Source organism: Lethenteron reissneri, chromosome 50 (assembly GCF_015708825.2).
Source record: "Lethenteron reissneri isolate LAM-NWPU_2019-01 chromosome 50, ASM1570882v1, whole genome shotgun sequence".
Classification (NCBI taxonomy): Eukaryota; Metazoa; Chordata; class Hyperoartia; order Petromyzontiformes; family Petromyzontidae; genus Lethenteron; species Lethenteron reissneri.
The window spans coordinates 8,947,005-8,967,048 of NC_083828.1; the positions used below are offsets into that span (position 1 = coordinate 8,947,005).

The 20,044-nt window shown below is 53.7% G+C and overlaps 1 protein-coding gene across 4 annotated transcripts in view; it reads right to left on the reverse strand.

Annotated features, from left to right (window-relative positions):
- LOC133355166 (insulin gene enhancer protein ISL-1-like) overlaps positions 1-15,508 on the reverse strand; it is a 48,822-nt gene extending 33,314 nt beyond the window's left edge. For 2 of the 4 annotated variants that reach the window (XM_061572505.1, XM_061572502.1), the window contains exon 1: positions 10,614-11,457. In XM_061572505.1, the coding sequence (XP_061428489.1) occupies positions 10,614-10,814 (201 nt within the window). In that variant the 5' untranslated portion in view covers positions 10,815-11,457. Of the gene's footprint in view, positions 1-10,613; positions 11,458-15,468 lie in introns of those variants that run through there. The other 2 variants (XM_061572503.1, XM_061572504.1) reach the window with 2 other exon arrangements.
- Positions 15,509-20,044: the final 4,536 nt, after the last annotated feature.

Here is a 20,044-nt window from a genome sequence, read left to right on the forward strand (position 1 = left end):
CCACCCACCTCCCCAATATCGGCCACCCACCTCCCCAATATCGGCCACCCCATCTCCCCAATATCGGCCACCCCATCTCCCATATCGGCCACCCCATCTCCCCAATATCGGCCACCCCATCTCCCCAATATCGGCCACCCCATCTCCCCAATATCGGCCACCCCATCTCCCCAATATCGGCCACCCGATCTCCCCAATATCGGCCACCCACCTCCCCAATATCGGCCACCCCATCTCCCCAATATCGGCCACCCACCTCCCCAATATCAGCCACCCGATCTCCCCAATATCGGCCACCCACCTCCCCAATATCGGCCACCCACCTCCCCAATATCGGCCACCCACCTCCCCAATATCGGCCACCCACCTCCCCAATATCGGCCACCCACCTCCCCAATATCGGCCACCCCACCTCCCCAATATCGGCCACCCACCTCCCCAATATCGGCCACTCCACCTCCCCAATATCGGCCACCCACCTCCCCAATATCGGCCACCCACCTCCCCAATATCGGCCACCCACCTCCCCAATATCGGCTACCCTACCTCCACATCCTTCACGCGATGGACGCCAGAGGTCCATCTCACTGCTCCACGTTGAGCAGGCTCCGTGACCAGGCTCCGTGACCTGGCTCCGTGACCAGGCTCCGTGAGCCGGCTCCGAGCGGGCTCCAAGCGAGCTCCGTCTCCACGCAGGGGGGTCGTCTCCCCCTCTCTGTGGGGTTCCCCACCCGTGGCTCCCCCGTCAGTTCCCGTCTCCAGCCTCGCGACATCGGCGCCGCCCGGACCCCCCCCCCCCCCCCGCGTGCGTCCTGCCCCAAGCGACCCCCTCCCCCCCCACGGCTCGCTTTGACCACGCGCCGACGTGATGACGTGACGAGGTGACGGGGACGCCTCCACGTTTGCGTGACCCCCCCCCCTCCTTCTCTCATGCGGCGCTGTTCCGCCACAGCCTCGACCAAGGCACCCCCCCCCCAGCCTTTGTCTTCGGAATTGGATGAACGAACCGCGGTGAATTCAATCCAGGACAGAAAGTCCCTTCCTCCGTGCCGTTCAGTGGCCGATCCAGCACCCCGCCACCCCCACCGCCATCTCCAGCCTCTCTCCCCCAATAGAGTAAGAAATCAGAGCCGTCAGCCACCACCACCACCGGCCCCCTCTCGACTCCCCCGGTCACGGGATCGCTTGTGCGCGCAGATTGCTCTGTGTGAGGATGGAGCGAGGTCCCCGAAATGCGTAGGAGGGGGGGGGGGTGAACGGGAGCCACCTCTTTCTCGTCTCGAACTACGAGTCCAAGCACGCGCCTCTCCCATGCGTCATGATGACAACAACAACAACACAGACAACAACGATGATATGGCAGTCGCCGTGGTCTACCCGCCGCTGGGCGAAGGATCAGTGCGATGTCTCTGCCGAGTGTTGTGCGATCCACGTGTGCCCCCCCCCCCCCCCCCCCCCACTTCATCATCTCGCAGCTTGTGAGCGGCATTATCACGCAGCCGTTTAAACAAATTAATTATAGTCAAACATTTGTGTATCGATTGTTATCAATTTGTTTTAAAAGTACATAGACGCATATATATTTGCGTAAATTGCTTGATATGTTAATGAAGTATCTTTTTGTACACTTTCTATGTTAATGAAGTGGATATACTTGGACCGTGAGTGCACTGCCAACTGCTGTGACCTGGGTTAGATTCGGGGCCACAGCTCACGTCAGTGGGCTCGTGGTATCAGAATCCGTCATTCCCGCATTCCCGACAAATTTACCAAGCCAGCGTGGTAAAGTATGGTCAAAAAGCCCCCTATAAACGACACGAGTGCGTGGAATACACGCAACACACACCGTTCGTATCAACAGAAAGGCAATGACCCCCTCTCCCCCCGTATATCGCCTTCAACAGAAAATCAGAATTTTCAGATTCATCAGAAAATCTTTAGCGCATCCCAAAGAGAAAGATCCCCCGTGTAGCCTTAACAGACTGTTGGGGCAAGTGCTGTTAGCAAGTGTCTATGAAGATCGGTACAGCGCATGAAGGAAATGGGTAGCCAGCACCACGCCCGGCCGCCTTTGTCTCCCCAGTGCTGATGATTACACATTTGCAACCGAGGTGAGGCCCGGGACCGATGCTAATATTCGCCACTGTCATTGGTTCGTGAGCGGGAATGGAACTCGTGTCGCCGACTTGGGAGTGCAGTGCGCTATGCGGTGCGGTGCGTAGCGTAAAAAACTACACTCGTACACGCAATGCGTTCGTCAATAACAGCTGGCGTTTCGGTAATGGACCTTCTGCATTGCTAATAAAAGAATGCATGCACACGTGGGATTTTTTTTTTGGGACCAATTTTTTTACATCTTCGTGCTGACAATAGTGACGTCACTCAATTTTTAGCGGGGGGGGAAAAAAGTTCGGGAGTGACGTGATTTAATAATCCGAAATGTAACAAAAACAAAAATCTGAATTTTCAGATTCATCCGAAAATCTTTAGCGCATCCCAAAGACAAAGATCCCCCGTGTAGCCTTAACAGACTGTTGGGGCAAGTGCTGTTAGCGAGCAGCACCTATGAAGGCCGGCAGGGCACACGAGGGGGTGGGTGGAACAGCAACCACGCCCGACCGAATTTTCTCTCCACAGTGGCGATGATTTTTACACACCGCACCAGCTACTCATTTGAGGCTGAGTCGACCTAGAGGAGGCTCAGATAAATCGCCACTGGTGTTATTGGCCGGGAATTGAACACGGCACGCCAGGTTTGTAGCGTAGCGCGCTAACCGCTACACTACCGCTCCCCACCCACAACACGCACGCACATAAATACCCGTGCAAAGACAAAGATCCCCCAAATCGCCTACTACATAGACTGTTGGGGTCAAGTGCTGTTAGCGAGCAGCACCTACGAAGGCCGGCACGGGCACAACGAGGGGGTGGGTGGAACAAGCAACCACGCCCCGATTCTAATATTTACACACCGCACCAGGTACTCATTTAATGGATGAATCGATCCATACAATCACGCACGCAAAGACACATTCCCCGTGTAGCCTGCAGAGACTGTTGAGGAAAGTGCGATCGGGTGGAGTGGGAGTACAGTACTACACCCGACCGCCTTTGTCTCCCCAATGCTGATGTTTTACGCTTCGATATTTCTCGCCGATTTTAACCGTGAGCAGGGAATCGAACTCGGGTCTCTACCAGGTTCGTGTGCTAACCACTACACTGCCGCTCCCCACACGCACAAAGACAAAGAATCCCCTGTAGGGGCAAGTGCTGTTAGCGAGCACCTATGAAGGCCGGAACAGCACACGAGGGGGTGGGTGGCCAACACCACGCCCGACCGTATTTGTCTCCCTCCTGACGATGTTTACACACCGAACCAGGTACTCGTGTGAGGCTGAGTCAACCTAGGGGAGGCCCAGGACCGGTTCAGATAATCGTCGCCGGTGTTGGCCGTGAGCGGGAATCGAAACCGAGTCGCCAGGTTCGTAGCGCAGCGCGCTAACCGCTACACTACCGCTCCCCACGCACACAGACACACAGACAGACACACACACACACATAGTCACAGAGACAGACACACACAGTCACAGACACACAGTCACAGACACACACAGACACACACACAGTCACAGACACACACAGACACCACACACAGACACACACAGACACACACAGACACCACACACAGACACACACACAGTCACACACACAGACACACAGAGAGTCACAGACACACGCACATACCGAGAAACTCGTCATGAACATCGGTGGCTGACGTTTCGAGAGTGCATGGCTGCGGTGCACGGCGCGGGTTGTCGCGCTGCTATTATGCAGCTGTCGTTCCCGACGACGTCCAACGTTTCGCTCCACGCGCCCACGTAAGCCCACGGCCGTAGTCCCGAACGTTGGCAGTCCGTGCAGAGAGAATTATCGTGAATAGAATCCGCGCAGAACGCTGCATTCGGACTCGTTACAATTCGTTCGGTAAATGAACGCTGCTCCGTTGCGTCATTAGTCGTGGCCATCGTCATCATCGTCGTCGTCGTCATCCATGGCCGATCCGCTGCTGGATGAATGTCTCCTTCCATCGCTCACGATCGTGCGATGCAGAAATTTCGCGTCCGAGACGAGGGCTATAACGTGTCTCTCTCCAGCGAACATTTACAGGATGATGCATACTGGATGTGGTGTGCCCGGGTACGCGTGCGCGTGCTCCTGCTGGGCCGTGTCAGACAATGAAGCCGTTGTAACCACGGAGACGGAATCGTCGGCGTAAGGCACTACCACGAGAGTACAACGTACATATATGGTAATCATTAACGACGTAATTAGATACGCATAAGTAATCTTCACGCGCACACGCACCAACAAAGAAAAAGATGCAGATCCCCCGTACGGACATACAGTTGATTGGGGCAAGTGCTGTTTGCGAGCGTCTACGAAGGCCGGCACAGCGCACGAGGGAGGGGGTGGCCAACACCCACGCCCCGGCCACCTTTGTCTCCCCCAGTGCTGAAGTTTATACGTTGCAATCTGGCATTCGTTTCTGGCAGAGTCGACCTAGGGGAGGTCCGGGACCGGTTCAAATATTTGCCACCGTTATCGAACTCGTGCGGCCGGAGTTCGTAGCGCAGTGCGTTAACCGCTGCACCACCGCTCCCCATACACCACCGCAGACATCAACGCGCGCACATGCACGACAACCACATACACCACCACCACCACCACTAGCAAAGACAAAGATCCCCCATATAGCCTTCACCAGACTGTTGGGCAAGTGCCGTTGTGAAAGTCGGCACGGCACACGATGGGGGTGGGACGGCCAACACCACGCCCGGCCACCTTTGTCTCCCCAGTGGCGATGTTTACACACCGCAGCAGGTACTCATTTGAGGCTGAGTCGACCTAGGGGGAGGTCCAGGACCAGTTCAGTTAATCCGTCACCGGTGTTGGCCGTGAGCGGAAATCAAACTCGGGTCTCTGCCGTGTTCGTAGCGCAGCGTAGCGCTAACCACTACACCACCACCCACTCCACAAAGATCCCCCGTATAGCCTTAACAGACTGTAGGGGCAAGTGCTGTTAGCGAGCACCTATGAAGGCCAGAACGGTACACGAGGAGGTGGGTGGCCAGCACCACGCTCGACCGCCTTTGTCTCCCTAGCGGCGATGTTTACACACCGCACCAGGTACTCATTTGAGGCTGAATCTACCTAGGAGAGGCCCAGGACCGGTTCAGATAATCGTCACTGGTGTTTGCCGTGAGCGGGAATCGAACCCGGGTCGCCAGGTTCGTAGCGCAGCGTAGCGCTAACCGCTACACTACCGCTCCCCACACACCACAACACACACAACACAACACACAGACAGCGCCGCCAAGTTCGACGTTCCGGACTGCTCAGTCTGATAGGAAGAGCAGCTTGATGTGGAGCTCCGCGCGCGACTCTCGCTGCCCCCCCACTCCACGTCCCGTACCCAATGCTGACGGATCGTCCGGGAGGATTTCTCTATTTCCCACGGCCGGTGGGTTTATTGCCACCCTACCAGCACCGCCCGTGTACATTTAGGGGTGCAATTGGGACAAAATAGCCTCTAGATATATTTATATAGTATTTTTCTATATTGAAATATATATTAAAATATGTTTTAAAATATTTTTCAATATATATTTTTTATTAAATATTGTATAAATAACCGTGTTCGTTAAAACGTGAATCGTAGTTATACAAAAAAAAATATAATCTGGTTAAACAACATCCGCACGCATTTTATATAAATATGTACAGTGTGTATATACACACGCTATTACGTGATGTTGTGTATATTGTTTAAGATAAGTCCACAAAGCTCCCCCGTGTAGCCTTCGCAGGCATTTGGGGCAAGTGTAGCGAGCACCTTTGACGCGGCAGGAACGGCACTCGCCCGGCCGCCTTTGTCTCCCCAGTGCTGATGTGTACACACCGCACGAGGTAATCGTTTAAGGCCGAGTTGACCTAAGGGAGGCTCGGGGCTGGCTTAGAAATTCGCCACTGATGTTGGCCGTGAGCGGGAATCCAATTCGGGTTACCGGATTTGGAGAAACACTTTAACTACACACACACATATATACACACACAAAACAAAGATAAAGATCCCCCTTATAGCCTTAACACGACGTGGGGACAAGTGCTGTTAGTGAGTAGCACCGATGAAGGCCGGCATAGCACACGAGGGGGTGGGTGGCCAGCACCACGCCCGACCGCCTTTGTCTCCCCAGTAACGATATTTTTTTACACACCGCAACACGTACTCATTTGAGGCCGAGTCGACCTAGGGAAGGCCCATGACTGGTTCAGATAATCGCTACTGGTGTTGGCCGTGAGCAGGAATCGAACTCGGGTCGCCGGGTTCGTAGCGCAGCGTGTTAACCACTACACCACCGCTCCCCACAATGCACACACACATACACACACATATACACACACACTTACACACATACACATATACACACACACTTACACACATACACATATACACACACACTTACACACACACATATACACACACACATATACACACACACATATACACACACACACATATACATACACAAACTCACAGTCCTACATATACAGACGCACACACACGTAGGAGTGTATGCAGTGCATACAAAAATAAAGATCCCCCGTGTAGCCTTAACAGACTGTTGGGGCAAGTGCTGTTAGCGGGCACCAATGAAGGCAGGCACGGCACACGAGGGGGTGAGTGGCCAGCACCACGCCCGGCCGCCTTTGTCTCCCCAGGGGCCGATGTTCACCCACGGCAATTGGGAGGGCGCTACGAACCGGTTCAAGACATTCGCCACTGACGTTTTTCGTGGCCCTGTGCGGGAATCGAACTCGAGTGTCGCCAGGTCCGTAGCGCGCACGTGCGACACAGACAAAGATCCCCCGTGTAGCCTGCAACAGACTGTTGGGGCAAGTGCTGTTAGCGAGCACCTGTCAAGGTACACGTGGGGGTGGTGGTGAGTGGGCAGCAACACGACCCGGCCGCCTTTGTCTCCCCAGTGGCGATGTTTACACACCGCACCCAGGTACTCATTTGACCCGCACCTTCGACTAGCACGCTTGGCTACGTACCGTGCGAAAGAAGTTCAACACACACACGCACATAGTACACACACGCACATTGTACACACACGCACATTGTACACACACGCACATTGTACACACACGCACATTGTACACACACGCACATTGTACACACACGCACATTGTACACACACGCACATAGTACACACACGCACATTGTACACACACGCACATAGTACACACACGCACATTGTACACACACGCACATACCACCAACAACAACAGTATGTACAAAACAATTACACGCACACACGTTTACACACACACATATATATATAACATAAACACGCACGTACACACAAAAACACACACATATTAATATATATAATGTACTATGCGTGTAAACATATACACACACACAAACACATCGGTAAAAGAATAAGCAAATCATTTGGCGATGCTGCTGCTGCCGAGTTGGCAGCCTCCCTTACGAGGAAGAACAAATAGGCGACGTTTCGTACCATTGCCCTTTTTCATGGCACGTAGCAGGCATATACGTTCCATTGTAGGCAATGTGTTATATACTCACAGGCACAAATGCACACACACACGTGCACTTGTAAACAAACACATGTATTTACGTTTATATTTACATTCACATACACGGGCATGCACATGATGAATACAAAGATCCCCCCTTGTGTAGCCTTAACAGACTGTTGGGGCAAGTGCTGTTAGCGAGCACCTATGAAGGCACACGAGGGGGTGGGTGGCCAACACCACGCCCGGCCGCCTTTGTCTCCCCAATGGTGATGCATACACACCGCACCAGGTATTCATTTGAGGCTGAGTCGACCTGGGGGAGGCCCAGAACCGGTTCAGATAATCGTCACCGGTGTTGGCCGTGAGCGGGAAACGAACCCGGTGGCCGGGTTCGTAGCGCTAACCGCTACACCACCGCACGCACACACACACACGTACACACACACTCACACTCAAACAAACGTACACACACAGACACACGTACACACAGACACACACTCAAACAAACACACGTACACACACACACGCGTACACACACAAACACACGTTCACACACAAACACGTACACACGTACACACACACAAAACGCGTGCGTAAACACACACAGACACACACACACGTACACACACACAGACACACACACGCGTACACACACAACACACAAACACACGTACACACACGTAACACAGACACACACTCAAACAAACACATGTACACACACACACGCGTACACACACACGAGTACAAGTACACAAACACACCTTCACACACAAACACGTACACACGTAAACACACGTACACACACACAAAAACGCGTACGCAAACACACAGTAGACACAAACACAGTACACACACAGTAGACACAAACACACCTACACACACAGTAGACACACAGTAGACACACAAACACGTACACACACAATACACCTCCACAGTACACACACACAAACACAGTACACACACAGTACACACAAACACAGTACACACACACCTACACAGTACACACATGCACACACCTCCACAGTACACACACACCTCCACAGCACACACGCAAACACACACGTACACACACAATACACACCTCCACAGCACACACACACAAACACACACGTGGATTGGTGGTGACGTCTGAGCTATTCCTGTACCCCCCCACCCATCGCCCTACACGTACTGACCAGCGAGGTGAAGTATGGTCACACAACCTCCACGACCAACACGGAGCGGCGAGGCCTTCATCTAGCAGTGGATTGACAAAGGACTGTAAATTAATATCATTATTTGGCACACACACACGCACACGCGCGTAACGCAGATGTAATGCTCATTTTATATTACACGTATGCATACACAGAAGATAGACACACACGTATATGCGCAAATATGCAATCACACATGTGCAGTACGTCCATGCGATGTAACGGAGCGAATATGATTTTACACAAACCTATATATATGCACACACGCACACAAAGATACCCTATAGACGCCGTTCAAGGGCTGTTGGGGGGGGGGGGCGAGTGCTGTTAGCGAGCTCCTATTAAGGCCGCCTTTGTCTCCACAGTGGCGATGTTTACACACCGCACCAGGTACTCTTTTCAGGCCGAGTCGACCTAGGCGGAGGCCCAGGACCGGTTCTAATATTTGGCACTGTTCTTGGGAAATCGAACTTGGGTCCCCGACGTTAGCAGGCAGTGCGCTAACCACTGCGCCACCGCTCCGCACATACGAAGACATACAAAGATATACACATATACACACACACACAAATACACATGAATGGAATGACAAATATCCCCGTGTAGCCTACTTAGACTGTTGGGGCAAGTAATATTAGTGAGCCCATTTTTACAAAGACACACTCACACACATATATACACACACTCATACATACACACATATATGTATGCACACACACACACATATATGCACACACATGCACACGCACGTTACACATTTGAAACTGTTTACGGAAGTTGCCGTCGTCGTGTGCAATAGCGACACGGCAAAGGTGTCAGCAGCATTGGATTCAAATTCAGCCGCAGCAGCAACAGCAACAACAGCAGCAGCAACAACAGCCGCAGCAGCAACAGAATTAGCGGCAACATCATTAGCTGCAGAAGCAATAGGTTCAACGGCAGCCAGTAACAGCATCAACAACAACATTAGTAACATCAACAGTAGCAGCAGCAGCATCAGCAACATCAACAACAGCAGCAGAAGAAGCAACATCAACAACAGCAGCAGCATCAGCAACGTCAACAGCAGTAACAGCAACATCAACAACAGCAGCAGCAACGTCAACAACAGCAGCAGCAACGTCAACAACAGCAGCAGTAACAGCAACATCAACAACAGCAGCAGCAGAAGAAGCAACGTCAACAACATCAGCAACGTCAACAGCAGTAACAGCAACATCAACAACAGCAGTAACAGCAACATCAACAACAGCAGTAGCATGAGCAACAGAAGACAGCGTGAGCGGTCGGCTCCACCACCAGCACCACCAGCACCAAGCACCACCAGCACCACCACCACCAGCAGCACCAGCACCACCAGCACCAGCACCACCAGCACCACCACCACCAGCACCACCAGCACCACCACCAGCACCACCACCAACACCACCAGCACCACCAACACCAGCACCACCAGCACCAGCACCACCAGCACCACCAGCACCACCAACACCACCAGCACCAGCACCACCACCAGAACCACCAGCACCACCAGCAGCACCAGCAGCACCAGCAGCACCACCACCACCAGCACCACCACCAGCAGCATCACGAGTCTTCCTCCACCGAGCCCCGTGCCAGTGGAGGTCTGCGTCCGAGAGCGACCACCAGAACTTAGCTCCTCCACCACCACCACCATCACCAGCACCGCGAGAGCGACCACCATCACCACCAGCACCACCACCAGCACCATCATCACCACCACCAGCACCACGAGAGCGACCCCCATAGCTTAGCTCCTGCACACGCGGGTCGGTCGCCACTTACTTTTGGAGTTGTCTCCCATATCACCCATGTCCTCGTCTTCTTCGCCGTGTTTCTTCTCGCCACGGCCAACGAGCTCTCCGCCTCGATCTCCTCTGCCGAGGAGGAGGAGGAAGAGGCGGCGGCGGTGATGCTGGTGATGGGAAGTCCTCCTTCACGCGACGATGATGCGAGCCGCGTGCCAGGCACAGTGCACCCTGCCATGCATCTCTGGAGCTACCGCGCCACTGGGTGGCTGCGGGCAGGGGTGCAAATGTTGTTGTTGTTGCTGCTGCTGCTGGTGGTGGTGAAGGTTGTTGTGAGTGGCTGCTGCTGCTGTTGTTGTTGAATGTTGTATCTGCCGGAAGATGAGTTGAGTAGGTCGATAGGTAGCTGGGTGGGTTGGTGGATGCAGGAGGTTTAGGTGCGTTGGGGGGTCGGCGGCTGGGTCGGCTTGCTCGGTAGGTGTGCGGGTATGTGGTTAGGCGAGCTGCCGGGATGACTCACGCGATGTTGCCTGACCGCTGCCGCATTTCCCTTCACGATTCGCGACTCCGTCTCGGCACCCACCACGGCCGTTCCGCTCAGCAGCCGCAGATGCAACACCCCTTCTTCTTTAACCCTCTCTCTCTCGTACTCTCGATCTCTCTGCGTGCGCGCGCGTGTCCCTCTCTCGCTGCGTGTCTTGGGAAGAGCGCAGCACTGGACGCTCAGAGCGAGAGGCTGAAGATGGGGCAGAAGCAGCAGTAGCAGCAGCAGAAGCGGCAGCAGCTGCAGCAGCAGCAGCGGCGGCGGCGGCAAGGGGGCAAGCCGCGAGAGAGCTGTGAGCCACAATGCGAGAGCGCGCCCAGCCTCCACGGCCCCAGCACTTCGTGTGCGCGGTGTTCATTGGGCAGCCGAGGTCGGGTTTAGTTGGCGGAGAGGGGAGGGAGGGAGGGCGGAGAGGGTGGGGGGAGGGAGAGGCACGGGGAGAGGGCGAGGAGGATAGGGATGGAGGTAGGAGGTGAGGGAGGGTTGGGTGTTGTTTGGAGTATGCTGGTGGTTGGTGCTAGCGGTGGTGGTGGTGGTTGGTGCTAGCGATGGCGGTGGTTGGTGCTAGCGATGGTGGTGGTGGTTGGTGCTAGCGATGGCGGTGGTTGGTGCTAGCGATGGTGGTGGTGGTGGGTGAGCGGTGGTGGTGGTGGTTGGTGCTAGCGATGGTGGTGGTGGTGGTGGGTGCTAGCGATGGTGGTGGTGGTGGGTGAGCGGTGGTGGTGGTGGTTGGTGCTAGCGATGGCGGTGGTTGGTGCTAGCGATGGTGGTGGTGGTTGGTGCTAGCGATGGCGGTGGTTGGTGCTAGCGATGGCGGTGGTGGTGGGTGAGCGGTGGTGGTGGTGGTTGGTGATAGCGATGGTGGTGGTGGTGAGTGAGCGGTGGTGGTGGTGGGTGAGCGGTGGTGGTGGTGGGTGAGCGGTGGTGGTTAGCGCACTGTGCTACGGTCCCCACTCGCGAGCAATGACAGGGACATCGGGATATTCGAACCGGTCCTGGGATTTCTCCTAGGTCGACTCGGCCACAAATGAGCGCCTGGTGACAATGGTGTAAACATCGAGACAAAGACGGCCGGGCGTGGTGATGCCCCCCCCTCCTCCTCTTCCCCCATTCGTGTTACCGCGCCGGTCTTCATGTGCGCTCGCTGTCCAGGCTATACGGGTGATCTTTATAATGTTTTATTTTTATTATTTTATTATTTCCATTCTACGTGACTTTACCGAAAGAACCAAGAAGATGATATCATTATTCATTCGTCGTCATCAACCATGGCCAATCCACCGCTGGATGAAGGCCTGTCTCTCTCACACTGTGCACGTGTAGCGGTGACCTGCACGTGTACACAGTGTGCACGTGTAGCGGTGACCTGCACGTGTACACAGTGTGCACGTGCAGCGGTGACCTGCCCGTGTACACAGTGTGCACGTGTAGCGGTGACCTGCACGTGTACACAGTGTCCACGTGTAGCGGTGACCTGCACGTGTACACAGCGTGCACGTGTAGCGGTGACCTGCCCGTGTACACAGTGTGCACGTGTAGCGGTGACCTGTCCGTGTACACAGTGTGCACGTGTAGCGGTGACCTGCTCGTGTACACAGTGTCCACGTGTAGCGGTGACCTGCTCGTGTACACAGTGTCCACGTGTAGCGGTGACCTGCACGTGTACACAGCGTGCACGTGTAGCGGTGACCTGCCCGTGTACACAGTGTGCACGTGTAGTGGTGACCTGTCCGTGTACACAGTGTGCACGTGTAGCGGTGACCTGCTCGTGTACACAGTGTCCACGTGTAGCGGTGACCTGCTCGTGTACACAGTGTCCACGTGCTGCGGTGACCTGCCCGTGTACACAGTGTCCACGTGTAGCGGTGACCTGCTCGTGTACACAGTGTGCACGTGTAGTGGTGACCTGCCCGTGTACACAGTGTCCACGTGTAGCGGTGACCTGTCCGTGTACACAGTGTCCACGTGTAGTGGTGACCTGCCCGTGTACACAGTGTGCACGTGTAGTGGTGACCTGCCCGTGTACACAGTGTGCACGTGTAGCGGTGACCTGCACGTGTACACAGTGTGCACGTGTAGCGGTGACCTGCCCGTGTACACAGTGTCCACGTGTAGCGGTGACCTGCCCGTGTACACAGTGTGCACGTGTGGTGGTGACCTGCCCGTGTACACAGTGTCCACGTGTAGCGGTGACCTGCCCGTGTACACAGTGTCCACGTGTAGCGGTGACCTGCACGTGTACACAGTGTGCACGTGTAGTGGTGACCTGCTCGTGTACACAGTGTGCACGTGTAGCGGTGACCTGCCCGTGTACACAGTGTCCACGTGCAGCGGTGACCTGCCCGTGTACACAGTGTCCACGTGTAGCGGTGACCTGCCCGTGTACACAGTGTCCACGTGTAGCGGTGACCTGCTCGTGTACACAGTGTGCACGTGTAGTGGTGACCTGCCCGTGTACACAGTGTCCACGTGTAGCGGTGACCTGTCCGTGTACACAGTGTCCACGTGTAGCGGTGACCTGCTCGTGTACACAGTGTGCACGTGTAGTGGTGACCTGCCCGTGTACACAGTGTCCACGTGTAGCGGTGACCTGCCCGTGTACACAGTGTCCACGTGTAGCGGTGACCTGCTCGTGTACACAGTGTGCACGTGTAGTGGTGACCTGCCCGTGTACACAGTGTCCACGTGTAGTGGTGACCTGCCCGTGTACACAGTGTGCACGTGTAGTGGTGACCTGCTCGTGTACACAGTGTGCACGTGTAGCGGTGACCTGTCCGTGTACACAGTGTGCACGTGTAGCGGTGACCTGCTCGTGTACACAGTGTGCACGTGTAGTGGTGACCTGCCCGTGTACACAGTGTGCACGTGTAGCGGTGACCTGCACGTGTACACAGTGTGCACGTGTAGCGTTGACCTGTCCGTGTACACAGTGTGCACGTGTAGCGGTGACCTGCTCGTGTACACAGTGTGCACGTGTAGTGGTGACCTGCCCGTGTACACAGTGTGCACGTGTAGCGGTGACCTGCACGTGTACACAGTGTGCACGTGTAGCGGTGACCTGTCCGTGTACACAGTGTGCACGTGTAGCGGTGACCTGCCCGTGTACACAGTGTGCACGTGTAGCGGTGACCTGCCCGTGTACACAGTGTGCACGTGTAGCGGTGACCTGTCCGTGTACACAGTGTGCACGTGTAGCGGTGACCTGCTCGTGTACACAGTGTGCACGTGTAGTGGTGACCTGCCCGTGTACACAGTGTGCACGTGCAGCGGTGACCTGCCCGTGTACACAGTGTGCACGTGTATCGGTGACCTGCCCGTGTACACAGTGTCCACGTGTAGCGGTGACCTGCCCGTGTACACAGTGTGCACGTGTAGCGGTGACCTGTCCGTGTAGCGGTTAGCACGATGCGCTACCAACACGGTGACACGGGTTCGATTCCCGCTCACGGCCAAGATCAGCGACGATTATCTGAACCGGTACGGGGCCTCCCCTAGGTCGACTCAGCCTCACACGAGTACCTGGTGCGGTGTGTAAACATCGCTAATGGGGGAGACAAAGGCGGTCGGGCGTGGTCCTGGACCACCGACTCCCTCGTGTGCCGTGCCGGGCCTTCATAGGTGCTCGCAAACAGCACTTGCCCCAACAGTCTACTTAGGCTATATGGGGATTCTTTATCTTTGGTAAACGCGATACGCTAAGGACTGCGTGGGCAGAGCTATTGGCGGTTGCGCTGTGCGGATCTCCCGCGTGTGTTCGGGTCCGAAAGCAGCTCCCGGCACGTGGAGCGAAACGTCGGACACGCTGCCGAAAACGTAGCGCGACCGCGAAGCCCCGCGCAGACACTGACACCGCTAGACCTCTGATATCGCCGCAATCTCCCGATTATAAGACGCAATAACCCCACTCCCCCACCCCCCATCTTCTCACTCGGGTGGCCGTGTGCGCGCGTGTCGCCGGCTCTCACGCGTGCCCGGCTCCTTTTAAATTCGAGCCAGTTCGTGAGAGCGATGCACGATATTGCTGCATCTCAGGATGGTGACTGATGGGAACGACTTGGGGGTGGGGGGAGGGGGGAGGCTTTGATCCAGCAGTGGATCGATCACAGCCGACGATGACGATGACGGTGGCGTCAGAGTTGCGTTCATAGTCGCATCACGAGAACTGCAGCCTTCCCGAAAGCAATCGCCTGCCATCATCATCATGCTCACTGCAGAACGCGCGCGTGCATGTTGAACTTACGTCGCACCATACGTGCTAATCGCAGAACAACGTCGCATATCCGCCCGATTAACCGACCAGTGCAAGGCATCTTTATATATATATTTTAAAAATGTTCGCATAACCGACCTTCTCGGATATTTCGCCTACCCATCATCTCAGCTCTCTCGGCGAGTGGGAGACGCGGCGATTCCCACTCATCAAAATCGTCGCGGCAAAAAAATAAAAAAAACGGCTCAAGTTCGCTTCGTGTGTTCAATTAATTGTCATTTCACTTCGCTTTCAATAATTAGCTTCATGTATTATATATATATACACACGGGATATATGGATTCTCGTTCGCTGTGTCTGCGCTTCTGTTGTGGAATTCGCTACCGTTTAAAATTCGTTTATCTGATAATGTGGACACTTCTAAGCGTCGTCTAAAAAACACATCTTCGTAAGTCAATTTATTCTATGTAGCGTTTCCGTCTCTCTTAGCCTTTCCTTAACCGTATTCTTACAAGACGCCTTGAGACATCAGTAAAAGGCGCATTACCAATACACGTACATTATTATTATTATTCAAGGAATTTACAGAGAATTAATAACGGTCTTTGGCCGTGTCGGGTGGTGGATGAATACGACACAGCTATAACTAACGCGATCTTACCCGAAAAAACGTTTATTAATAATATTGGTCGCGAAAGCCTACGTGTTCAACGAACGGTGAAACGTATGAATGTAATTGGCGGAGACGAGCTTTAATTAAATCGATGATGGGTGCGAATCTGTGATGGATAAATTAACGACGACGATACATGATGATGATGATAAATGGATGGAATATATACTCGCGATAATCATACATGCACGTGTGTGCAGTTCATAAAACGCGGCGTACCAATTGGCCCTGCAGCTGAAAGTTTTCAATCAGTGGGGACTGAGAGTTGGATTGGCGCAGCAGAGGAGAAAAAAATCCATCAAGTTGACCGCTGGAGAAAGTAACAACCGAGAAAGCTCAACACCCTTTCGCCAATGACACTGAAATAAATAAATAAATCTGTTTAAATATGCGACGTTTCGGGCAGTCGCCCTTCTTCACATCGCATAGAGAGATAGGGAGGCGAGGCGATTGCGTTATTTATGAATGTGTCATCGATGAATTCTCATTGAACAAATGAGTTGGTGCTGCTGCTGCACAGTAAACAACACAAAACTCGACACGCTCGTCAATAACGACGCCGTGTCCTGAACAAAATATATTATGGACGACGTTTCGGGCAATGACCCTTATTCATATACATATTTTTATTCCCCTCTAAGGCCACAACTGTTGTTATTGACAAACGTGTTGAGTGCTGTTTGTTGTTGTTGTTGCTGCTGTTTGTGTGCCACCGCCAGCGGCAGTGGTAAACATTACGGGTGGAGGGGGACAGGGCGGCGTGGATGCGGGCAGAAGCATCATGGGGATGTTAATGTGATCATGTACATTCATAAAGCGCCCTCAAGCAAGCGCTCTCAGAGCGCTGTGCGTGGCAAGGCGGAAAATCATTTAACAACAACAACCAAGTAAAGAAGACGTGAGAAAGACGTTTGGAAATAACTAAAGAGACATAGGCCTTCTTCAACAGGTACGTTTTTTTTATATTATTGTTTCCCTTCTACGTGACTTTACCGAAAGAACCAAGAATATGAATCCCTGCAGTCACGAAAGCTTTAAATCAACATTTAGGTACGTTTTTGTTCGTCGAGATTTTGAAGATGATTTCCTCACCCCGAAGGGGCAATGGGTCACAGAGTTTAGGTGCCGCAATTGTAAAGGCACCGTCACCGTCACCACCCCCCCCCCCCTCTCCGTGGAAGCCTCGAGGCCACCGTGCACCAAAACCACCGCGCGCCACGACCCGAGCCGCGAACAACCCCCAGACGGAGGGGGCCGGGGCGAACCGCGGCTCCGCGCGGCTGCAGTCCGCACACAAACACCCGAAGCACGCGGCCGTCGTTTTTGTCCGAACTCTAAGCCGCTCCGGAAAGTAAGACGCACCCCCCCTCCCCTCTCGCCCACGTGCCCTCGGTGTGTCTATCAAATTACGCGAATGTGGTCACGCTAACAAAAAAGCCTTCGACAGACTGCTGGGGCAAGTGCTGTTAGCGAGCAGCACCTACGAAGGCCCGGAACGGCACACGAGGGGGTGGGTAGGCCAGCACCGGGCCCGGCCGCCTTTGCCTTCCCAGTGGCGATGTTTACTACACACCGCACCAGGTACTCATGTGAGGCTGAGTCGACCTAGGGGAGGCCTAGGACCGTCGCTGGTGTTGCCTGTGAGTGGGAATAGAACTCGGGTCGCCGGGTTTGGAGCGCAGCGCGCTAACCACTGCGCCACCGCTCCCCTCCACGCACGGACCTACAGGATCATTAGACGTGCCCTTAACTTTGGTTTTCAAATACAGGAGAGGGTTAGGGCGTCTTATAATACGGAGAATGCGGTATTATTGGAAGTTATCGATCTTAGTGCTGCGTGGATTTGCATGGTCGTGCTGCGTTTTCGGGCCTGTGCCACCGTGTATTGCTCGGCAGCATGTCCGACGTTTCGCTCCACGTGCCGGGAGCTGCTCTCAGACCCGAACAACACGCGGGAGATCCGTCCAGCAACAACCGCCAATAACCCTGCCCATGCACACACATACACTGTGTGTGCGTACGAGGGAGCCTGACTGAGTCTCAAGACGCGCTACTAGGAGGGTCCTGCCACACATTGCGATGCTTGTCCATTAATTCCAATAAAACAATAAGAATAAAAACGTCACATCTTCTTGGTTCTTTCGGTAAAGTCACGTAGAAGGGAAATAATAAAATAATAAAAATTAAACATAATAAAATACATTTCTCACGACGTTTCGGCCACAACGCAAGCAACCGTCCTCAGGTGAAGAACAGGTCTGTCGGAAAGACAGCGTCTGAATGAAACACCACCAAGCTTGGCAGCGTATATTTAAGCTGAGTTAGAGGAGGAGAGCGCCTTGACAAAGGAATTTGCATATCAACACCTGAGGACGGCTGCTTGCGTTGTGGCCGAAACGTCGTGAGAATTGTATTTTAAAATGTTTTATTTTTATTATTTTATTATTTCCCTTCTACGTGACTTCACCGAAAGAACCAAGAAGATGAATCCCTGCAGTCACGAAAGCTTTACATCGAAAAAAAACGTCACAATCGATTCCCGTGCAGCTGATGCCGGGCAGGCATCGCTACACCGCAGGGCCGTGGTGATAGGCGGCGGCTTGAACAGAGAGAGAGAGAGACAGAGAGACAGGCCTTCATCCAGCAGTGGATTGAACATGGGAGCTGCTCCCAATTCAGCTTTGGGACGTCTTCGCGAACGTCCGCGCGGCGCGACGCGGAGTGGCAGCGCGTGGCTGGGGCGCTGTGCGGACGGTCGTTTCGAGTGATCGTGGCCGGGGTTAAGGGGCTGGGTTAAGTGACAGCGAGTGCAAGCCGCCCCCTAATTGTAGCAGGAGACATTCAAACTCAAAGAGGTCATTCGTCACCACCATCATCATCATCATCATCGGCATCATCATTAGCAGCATCATCACCATCATCATCATCACCAGCAGCAGCATCATCATCATCACCACCATCATCATCATCATCATCATCACCGGCATCATCATCAGCAGCATCATCACCACCACCATCATCATCACCACCATCATCATCGGCATCGTCATCATCAGCAGCAGCAGCATCATTACCACCACCATCATCATCATCACCGGCATCATCATCAGCAGCACCACCATCATCACCGGCATCATCATCAGCAGCATCATCACCACCACCATCACCACCACCACCATCATCATCATCGGCATCATCATCAGCAGCAGCATCACCACCACCATCATCATCATCACCGGCATCATCATCATCAGCCGTGATCAATCCACTGCTAGATGAATACTTCTCGCCCAAGCTGGCGACCAGCTCTCGCGGCCTGAGCGAAGCAGCAATATCACCCCACGCCACCACCCGCCTCTCTACGCGAGCTCATTTCTCTCCTCGTCGTCCTCCGAGATGGCTGGACGACCTTTCGCCCGTCGTGTCCCTCCACTCGGCTCGCCACTGCGTCATTACCGTCGACCGACGGCCACGAAATGGGCCAGGCCGCTCAGAAATCCGTCACCTCTTTGAGGCTCGCAACAGCAAACTCCAGCGAAGTTCACGGCTTGATTTTAAGCTTTCGTGACTGCAGGAACCCATAGTCTTTGGTTCTTTCGGTAAAGTCACGTGGGTAGAAAAATGTTAAGATCACGAGGGTTTCGTTCGCAACACAAGCAGCCGTCGTCAGGTGAGACGAACACAGCAGGAGAACTGTTGACGCAGCAGCAGCGTTTGTCTCACCTGATGACGGCTGCTTGTGTTGCGATCGAAAACGTCGTGATCTGTAAATGTTCCTGCGACGCGACTTTACCAAAAGAACCAAAGCGCACAAATATTCTTGGGGTGTTTCGGTAAAGTCACGTAGGTAAAAAATAAAATTAAATTAATAAAAGTACAATAAAAATAAAATAAAAATCACGTTTCGGAGGCAACACAAGCCTCCGTCTTCAGGTGGAACCGTCACAGCACGATAGCTATATCAATGATTGCTGTATCAATGATAGCTGTATCAATGATACAGCAATCGTGCTGTGACGGTTCCACCTGAAGACGGAACCT